The sequence below is a fragment of the Clupea harengus genome, chromosome 12, assembly GCF_900700415.2.
Source record: "Clupea harengus chromosome 12, Ch_v2.0.2, whole genome shotgun sequence".
NCBI classification, from domain to species: Eukaryota; Metazoa; Chordata; class Actinopteri; order Clupeiformes; family Clupeidae; genus Clupea; species Clupea harengus.
In genome coordinates, this window is record NC_045163.1 from 11,106,998 (window position 1) to 11,116,731 (window position 9,734).

The 9,734-nt window shown below is 43.6% G+C and overlaps 1 protein-coding gene across 1 annotated transcript in view; it reads left to right on the forward strand.

The window, feature by feature from the left end:
• Positions 1-202: 202 nt before the first annotated feature.
• Positions 203-9,734, forward strand: part of sept5b (septin 5b) — an 11,534-nt gene continuing 2,002 nt past the window's right edge. The window contains exons 1-10 of the mRNA XM_012842343.3: positions 203-591; positions 814-824; positions 3,083-3,173; positions 3,434-3,520; positions 5,803-5,926; positions 6,808-6,942; positions 7,460-7,577; positions 8,196-8,297; positions 8,908-9,004; positions 9,564-9,699. Coding sequence (XP_012697797.1) covers positions 549-591; positions 814-824; positions 3,083-3,173; positions 3,434-3,520; positions 5,803-5,926; positions 6,808-6,942; positions 7,460-7,577; positions 8,196-8,297; positions 8,908-9,004; positions 9,564-9,699 — 944 coding nt within the window. The 5' untranslated portion in view covers positions 203-548. The remainder of the gene's footprint in view (positions 592-813; positions 825-3,082; positions 3,174-3,433; positions 3,521-5,802; positions 5,927-6,807; positions 6,943-7,459; positions 7,578-8,195; positions 8,298-8,907; positions 9,005-9,563; positions 9,700-9,734) is intronic.

A 9,734-nucleotide genomic window follows, 5' to 3' on the forward strand; every position in this document is an offset into this window, starting at 1 on the left:
GAACAAAACCCTGATAGAAGCAGCCCAAATCTGTGGAAACAATAACATACTGACACCTAGTGTATAAAGGTGGAAGTGAACAAAACCCTGATAGAAGCAGCCAAAATCCGTGGAAACAATGCCATACTGACACCTAGTGTATAAAGGTGGAAATTACATGAGCAAATACATGCCAATGGATGGCAGCGTATTGCGATATAGATAGGCGGAATTTTACAGTACTGCCTTTGATGATGAGCTTTTTTTCTTTCTTTTTTCTATGTTTGCTTCTTATTACTATTGTTTACATTCCACTTTCACACATTTACACGGAAGTAGTCCATGTCTTAATAGCCTGCACGTATTCTCAATTGCTTGAAATAGAGATAATATTCCAGTTTTCTGAGAATAGTAAATACCCTGTAAGTACATTTCAGAAGGCCTACAAATGAACAAAAAATGTATTAATTTGCCTGATGATCTAAACTGCGAGTAATCCGCGAGGGCCCGCCCACTCCCAGCCACAGGCGAGACGAGGCGAACACAATCCAGCTGTTTCCGCAGCTACAATGACGGCCAACACCAGGTACAAGAGTCGGATGATTAAATCAGGTAGGCATGCAGCGATATCATGAATACATCTTGGGTCTGTTTTTATTCATGTCAGAGCTTACTCTCCCCAAAATGCGTTCAGCAAGTGCTAACGACTATGCCCTGGTCTCTCTCTGCGCGCATCGGCGGGGTGTCTTCTCTCCTCGTCCTCCACCTGCGGCCGCGTTCATTGGCATCCCCGCTGAATCCAAACTACAACTCTGGCTTCCGCACCAACGACAGAGGATGGAGAGGTAAGCGGAGATCAATTAGTGAACGGTGTGCCTGGTGGATGTGTGTGTGTGTGTGTGTGTGTGTGTATGTTTCTACCCGGGACAGAGGACGTCTACCACTCCGTTCTATAACAAAAGCATCTCCCTGTGCTATCAGTTGCAACGGTATGGCTCGAGACGAGAGAAATTAACATAAATCGTTTGAATCTCACGATATGTTCTCTATTTATACCCTTGCATGATTTCTCTTAGATACATTCCCTCACAGCATCTGGTTTAGTTCATAGAGCGATTATATCAGCGTGTGAGAATGAACTGGATTCAGTGCAGCCTATTAATAATCATCATCCATCAAAGCGCCCTCCATTCTTCCCGTGGAGCGCCAGCGGATGTTGTGTTGATTCCGTGCCCGAAGTAGGTTATGGATGCTGCGCAGCGGTGCACTGTCATCCCGCTGTTCGGTAATCACAGGCCTGTACTAGGGGGCCATGTAGGCTGCGCTCACGAGACACATGCAGTTTATGCACATATCTGCGCTCACTGTGTATGCAATGCCATGCCTTTTCTGTTGTTTAACATTGCGTCAAACAATTAGAAGGAAATGCACTCTAGTATAGCCTTCTTTGTCTCCATAGGCTGGTGTCTCATATTTGAGTTATTCTTGCTGTTAATAGTAATGCACAGCAGAAGCTGGCCACCATACTTAGCATAATGGCAGCTGTAGTCAGAAGAATTCTTGTGTTTGGCCAGGGAAATGTTATGCTGTGCATTGGTGTGTGTTAACTGCCTATATCACAAACACTCTTCTACACACACACAGACACACACACACAATATGTGGCCAATGTGCTGCTGTTATACTGCCCATTACTCAGATCATGCAGAAAATGGGAGCATGGCTGGAATGTCTTCAGGCGTTCTGTCTGTCCACGCTGATGGATTTGAGCGAAAACATCTCGGCGCTCAGAGAAAGGATGCTCTGTCCCTCCGGGCCACTGTTGTGTTTTCTGGGCGATAAATGCACCCACACTCACCCTCCTATAGAGTTCAGATTCAAGCCATTGTGTTCCGCTGCCAGGAGGAAAAGCTGAGGCCAGTCTTCATTAATGATTGAGTTAGTGTTAGTGTATGTATGCATACATGTATGTGTGTGTGTGTGTATGTATGTGTGTGTGTGTGTATGTGTGTATGTATGTATGTGTATGTGTCTGTATGTGTGTGTGTGTGTGTGTGTGTGTGTGTGTGTGTGTGTGTGTGTATGTATGTGTATGTGTGCGTTTGCGTGTGTATGTATGTGTATGTGTATGTGTATGTGTATGTGTATGTGTATGTGTATGTGTATGTGTATGTGTATGTGTATGTGTATGTGTGTGTGTGTGTGTATTTCTCACATGGTTATGCACACATGCTGCATGGTCCCTCCACTCTCTCCACTCTCTCCGCTCTCTCCGCATCGCTGCTCCTCTCTGCCTGAGTGTGTTCCCTGATACGTTCATTCACTCCTTGTGCCAGATAACTGCTTCCTTCTCTCCAGCCATGACACACATACACACACACACACACACACACACACACACGAGCGCGCTCACTATGTAGCTCAACGAAGCCGAAACTAGCCTAACGAACAGATGGAGTTATTTTATGTAAGACACGTCTTACATAATGCTGGAAAAATGGGATGCGAAGAGAGTACAGTATGGCTCAGTATCTTTGCTTGGAGAGAGAGAGAGTGAGAGAGTGCGAGGGAGAGAAAGAGAAAGAGAGAGTGAGAGAGAGCGAGGGAAAGAAAGAGAAAGAGAAAGGGAGAGCGAGAAAGAGAAAGAGAGATGCAATAGGCCTGATGAGGGGGTCTAGAGGAGGGAAGGGAAGGGGGAGGGGGCTTGCTCTCCCACTGTCGCTGTCAGCCATGTTCATTTCAATAAAACATGGCAGGAATTCTGGGAATGCCCTAGTAATGTAGTGCACATGTCTGAAGCCCACTGTGCCATTGGCGAGACTGGGGGGTGGGGGTGGGGCAGCTATTTCTCCATCTATGTGCCAGGCTGTCATGGCATAGTCATGCGGGCTCTCTAGTGTGTGTGTGTGTGTGTGTGTTGTGTTGTGTGTGTGTGTTTGTGTTTGTTTGCATTCGTTTGCAGGTTTGTATGTGTGTGTATGTGTTTCTCTGTGTTGCAGAGCATTTGTGTTTGTGACTATGTATTTAACTGGGTATGAAACTGCCTGCTTGGTCCAGCATCTCTAACCTCTAACCTCTTTACCCCCCCCCCCCCCCCCCCCAGGATAAAGAGTATGTGGGCTTTGCCACGCTACCCAACCAGGTCCACAGGAAGTCTGTGAAGAAGGGCTTTGACTTCACCCTGATGGTGGCAGGTGAGGCACATACACTCTGGGAGAAACGGCAGTTAACCCCCGGAACAGCTCCCACCTAATCTGGGCCAGAGTTGAGCCTAATCTGGGCCAGAGCTGTGCCTAATCTGGGCCAGAGCTGAGCCTAATCTGGGCCAGAGCTGTGCCTAATCTGGGCCACGCTGTTTTCAGAATCAGCTCCCATCACTCTTTTCTTGCAATCTGCAGAACATCTCCATTGTGTGTTTCAACGAGTGTTTCTCACTATTTAACTGGACTTTTAGGAGAGTCTGGCTTGGGAAAGTCTACTCTGGTGAACAGTCTGTTTCTCACGGACCTCCATAAGGACAGGAAGCTACTGAATGCTGAAGGTAAGATGACTGAGACCACAATGATACTCTACATTTAGAACACAATGCTTTCTGTGTGTAAGTGAGACAGTGTGTAATTGGGTGTGAGTCAGTGTGTAAGTGTGTGTCCCTGTCTCTTGCTGAAACAGACATAGAGAGATGGAAAAATGCTGACGTTCAGAACCATTCACCACAACTAAAAGGAACCATGTTTACGATCCAAAATTCCTGAAAATCAGCTGATATTAGGCCTTAGTTCTAGTTCTTATTCAGTATCTCTGCTTGTTACCAAATCAAGATGGTGCAGAGGAAGATTCAGACACTGAATTTTCCACCCTCAAAAACCAAAGCCTCAGTAGTTAGTTTATATTGATTATTAAGGTTTTGGGAGTGACACCAGTACTAAGATACAGTGTTTTTGAGGCAAAAATGACATTCTAGTTCTCAAAAAAGTATTCCACCTAAATATCCACCTCCTTAAAACGGCCATTAAAAGACTGTAAGAAAAAAATAAAAATAAAAAATAAATAAATAGAAGACAAATAGATATCACATTCTGAAAACTGTCCAGTGTCCAGACCGACTACCCTGAGGGCAAGAATGTCCTGCTGGCATTCTGTGTCTGGACACTGTGGCAGATTCACGGACTCAAGGCATCTCACGGACTTGTGCTAAGTTCCCCCGGTCGGGAGCTTTGCTTCAGTTAGAGAAACATAGGGAAAGGATTCATTGTGTTTCTGCGGCTCAACCGGTAGAGCTAGGTGATAATGTAAAACTTGATATCCACGGGAGGGATTATTGCATGGTATAGTCAATGAGTTCATGGAGTGAGATGAGTTTGCTACTGAAACATTTCACCTCTCCAGCGCTACACATTACACTCTTACAGTTATGTTATTTTCTTCACCTCTTCCAACCCCCTCCAAAACCTGCTTCAAGACCTCAACTACAATAAAGCACTATGGGAAATGTAGTCACTACAGTCAATTCTATAAGCATAAACAATATTCTGAAATTGACCTATTTTCAGTTCTTACATTAATATCAGAGGTCAGATACCCAATCACATACTGACCAAGTTAAACTTGTATTCTGCTCGAAGTTGCTTTGTATTAAAGTGTGTAAGAGGTTACTTCAGTAAATGTAAATCAGTAAGATGTATTAATGGCTATGACAGTGCAGTAGTGATCTTGACCACGTATCTGCTTTAAGATGCTGTTGCAGAGACGAGTCAAAGGGACAGGCTAATTCCACATCAGTTAGTCAGTGATAGTCACAGCACAGCACGGATCTTAACCTACTAGATCTGCTGTATGACTATGATGCTGCAAAGAGAAGACTAAGAGAGAGGCTGCGTCTGCATTGGGAAGACTAAGAGACAGGCTGCCTCTGCATTGGGAAAACTAAGACACAGGCTGCCTCTGCATTGGGAAAACTAAGACACAGGCTGCCTCTGCATTGGGAAAACTAAGAGACAGGCTGCCTCTGCACTGGGAAGACTAAGAGACAGGCTGCCTCTGCACTGGGAAGACTAAGAGACAGGCTGCCTCTGCATTGAGTATTTAGCTGCTGGTGTGGAACTAGTTTTGTCAACCTGGATCTTCTGTAAGACGCTGCTGTGGCGATGAGCCAAATAAACACGTTGCTTCTGCATCAAGTAGACAAGGAATATCTTTGGATTAAACCACCCTCTAAACAACAGATACATGTAGACAAATAAACATTATTAATGGTTATGACAGTTCAGTACTGATCGTGGCAGTTATGCTGTTGATGTGATGATATGCAGCTTCTGCACCAAGTAGACAAGGAACAGCGTAGACCCTGCTACACTGCAAACCGACTTGACTGGTGTTGCTGAGGGTGGCTAAACAAGAAATTCTTAGGTAGTGGAGTGAATTCACAATCTACAGTGTTAGAGCGAGTGTTTAGGCCAAAGGGCGTTATGAGTGTGAAACTAGAAAAAAGCAGAAACATCCTCTGACAAAAGCTTTCTGCTGGAGGCACATGAGAATGGCACACTGGCATCCATCTACACAGTGAATATATGTGAAGACACAGATATGATCCAGTGGTTTTTAACGGAATATGCTGTCTCAAACTGGCTTCATAATAAAGTTATTGTGACAAAAACTGGAGTATGCTGTCTGAAACTGGGTTTATAATCTGTCAACTGACAAGTTATTGTGACCAAAAAACGATAGTCTGTCACAGTGACATAGTGACTCCAGACTAAAAACACAGTATTAGTGCTTATCCTCTCCATATTATTTAGCTCATGACTGTGTGTTCTCCTTCTCCAGAGCGGATTAACCAGACAGTGGAAATCACCAAGCACACAGTGGACATCGAGGAGAAGGGGGTGAAGCTCAAACTGACCATCGTGGACACCCCTGGCTATGGGGACGCCGTCAACAACACAGAATGGTTTGTGTGCATTCATTATGATGGTAAATGATGATGACTGTGACTATGAAATGACAGTGACCCTGACAGTGGTGAAGAAACTCTGTCAGTACTTGAGCAGGACTTCACATTTAAGGGCTGATCAGATTTTAAATGCAGTGGGCCCAGTTTCTTAGGAGCTTTGCTGTGTTCTGACTTGAGTGTTGTGAACATGTAAGAGAATGGTTTAGCCAAACGTAAATGTAATGAGCCTAGTTTACATTCTTTATGTTTTCCTGAGTGAGTAGGGATACGTGACCTAATGTTGAGATTCACAATAACATGTATACGCTACAGTGGAATCAGGTTTTTAACAGGCTACAGATCCTCATCTAATACAAACAGTAATTTGTTGGGTATATTTTGGTAATAATTTACACGACACTGATTGCTTTTCAGCAAATAACATTATATATAAAAGGACTCTATTGAGACAACATATGATAAGAGAAAGCATCACTGATTTGAATAAGTTGTAGAGGCCTTTGTGCTGACAGGAAAGACTTGAGTTTTCTGCTGTTTGCCATTGTTAGCCCTACTGCCAAACCAGCATTATTAGTGTAGTTAGTGTATAAGGAAATGAAAGCCTTCTAAAATACACAAACACCCTTTGGTTTGTCTCAAATATCAGAGGCTTGACATATTTACCTTAATGAGCTTAATCAAGAGGTCCTTAGAACCTTATAACAGTTCTGTGTGTTGGTGTTCAGGTAATGAGATGGATGTGGCCCTTTTCGTCTAGCATTACAGAAGTACCACACAGTAACAGAGGGAGATAGTCCGTCTTTAGATGTAGAACAGACGAGGTGACGTACGGCTCTTGTGCAGATCAGTGCTGACACCATTCCTCTCTCTCATCACAGCTGGAAGACCATCACTGACTACATCGACCAGCAGTTTGAACAGTACTTCCGAGACGAGAGTGGGCTAAACAGGAAGAACATCCAGGACAACCGCGTCCACTGTTGCCTCTACTTCATCCCCCCCTTTGGACATGGGTAGGCATCACACATTTACTCACGTCAGCTCCTTTAGGCCCAGAAAACCACATGGAATTGTAGAAATAGTAAGAGTAGTAGTTTCTGCCGGTAATAGTAGCAATTAGCACTATTGCTATTACGATTGTTATTGCTCTTGCTACTACGATAACAAGTACAATTACTATTTCTATTACAATTCCTAATGGCAGGTAGTGTTGGTTCCATAGTAGTAACACTGGTGACATTGATTGTTGAGTATTTGCAGCACTTGTGAAAGTCGTGGGTGTAGTAGTGATGATATAAGTAGTGATAGCTCTGTATAGTTCTGTAGACTTCAGTTCTTTTTAGACTCAGCACCTCTATCATACGTCCTCTCCCACACTCTCAAATGCCCCATCTGCCATGCTCTCTCGTACCTCAGTCCTCTTTTAAACTTGGCTCACCGCTATCATACGCCCCATCTGCCATGCTCTCTCGCACCTCAGTCCTCTTTTAAACTTGGCTCACCGCTATCATACGCCCCTCTGCCATGCAGTCTGCGTCCGGTGGATGTGGAGTTCATGAAGGCCCTGCACAACAAGGTCAACGTGGTGCCCCTCATCGCCAAGGCCGACTGCCTGACGCCAGCTGAGATACGGAAGATGAAGGACAGGGTGAGGGCTCCGCTCTTTAGGCCAGGGTACACGTGGAAAGTTCCATCAGTTTTGCAAAGAAACAAATCATCTAGAGATAACAGTACAACAGGATAGAAGTATTTTTCACATTTAGAACAAAACTTGGCCACATTTTGTCATTACTTAATCTTTGTGTAACTATACTGTTTAGTTCAAATTAAGATTTCAGGAAATGAAGAGCACGTTGATACTTTGTACATATATAACTAGGGTTAGGGTAAGAGAGGGGACTGAGTTCAACGGTTGGGTTTAATAAATAAAGGCTGTTTAATTTATATAATTTAATTTTATATATATATATATATTTATATAATTATAATATCTTTTAGACCTTGTCTCCTCTTTTTCAAAAGAAGTGTCTCTGTCCTCTGAAATGTATCTCCCAGGAAGCACTCTTGTGTGTGTCTGCCTGATTACTTTTGTTTTTGTTTTGTTTGTATTTGTTTGTGTTTGCTTGTCCCTGTCACTGCTGCTGTGTTGTCCTTGCTCGCTGACGTAGGCTGCTGAGCTCACAGCTACTCCAGGAACACTGTCTGATTTCCTGATTATCCAACTGTTTTCTTTTCCTCGCTTTTCCCTCGCTCTCTCTCTCTCAAGGTGAGGGAGGAAATTGAGAATTTTGGGATCAAGGTGTACCAGTTCCCTGACTGTGATTCTGACGAGGACGAGGAGTTTAAGCAGCAGGACCGGGAACTCAAGGCAAGAGACCCCAGACCCCAGCTAGCTCTGAGCCCAGATCTGGCCCAGTTTATAAATGACTGTGATCAGGGGCAGTAGAAACGTGGTGTGTGGTATGTACAAACCGACCGCACAATCCTTAAACCGCATCCTGCATGATGCAGGGGCGCACAGTGACAAGTTTGACTTCACTGCTTATGCATACGTGTTCATGGGAGGGTCGTTGGAAAAGTGGGAGCTTTGAGAAAAAATGTTACTGAACGGCTGATTAGGTATTTTATTGTATATATAAAAACTGCAGGGAAGAGCGCATGTCTGTTTTGTGTACATCATACGTACATATGCCCCTCAGTGTGTGGTGTCTAGTGGATAATACAGAGATTCACATACAGAATGGGCTGTACACAGTCTAATACATTTCTACTGCAGTAGGCTTAGGACAAAATGTTCTGTTCATTCTGACTCCATTATTTCACAAAAAAACAATAACACAAATAATAAAACAAACAAACAAACAGAAATTAATAAACAAAACCTGAATGTTATATTTGCCATTCCAGAGCATTGACATAGAATCCATCCTGCTGTGAACACTCAATCTAACCTTTGACATTTGACCTTTGGCCTTCAGGAGAGCACTCCATTTGCAGTGATCGGCAGCAACACTGTGGTGGAGGCCAGAGGCCAGAGGATCCGAGGCAGACTCTACCCTTGGGGCATTGTTGAGGGTGGGTACAGGTGACTTTACATTATCAATGCAGTCTATTGAAAATTACAGCTCTTATAAGTGTGCCATTGTTCAGGGTGGGTACAGGTGACTTTACATTATCATTGCAGTCTATTGAAAATGACAGCTCTTATACTGTAGGTGTGCCATTGTTCAGAGTGGGTACAGGTGACTTTGCATAATCATTGCAGTCTATTGAAAATGACAGCACTTTTAGGTGTGCCATTGTCCAGGGTGGGTACAGGTGACTTTACATTATCAATGCAGTCTATTGAAAATGACAGCACTTTTAGGTGTGGCATTGTTCAGGGTGGGTACAAGTGACTTTGTATTATAAAAGCAGTCTATGGAAAATGACAGCTCTTTAGTCAGACCCCTTAGAAGAAACCTTTCAGTCTCTGCTAAAAGCTTTCTTCTGAAGAGCTCTTTTATAGTGGCTGCTGTTGCTTTTTAGCCCAAAGCTGTTTCGAACAGCAGTGTAATACTCTTGTAAATGACCTCACATTAAAACACAGTTTGTTGCTGTTGATTTTTTATTACACTTTCATGTCCGTTTACAGTGGAGAACCAGTCACATTGTGACTTTGTGAAGCTGCGTAACATGCTGATCCGTACACACATGCACGACCTGAAGGACATCACCTGTGACATGCACTATGAAAACTACAGAGCCCAGTGCATTCAGCAAATGACAAGGTGCAAATGACAACAACTTTTCGTTTCATTTAAAC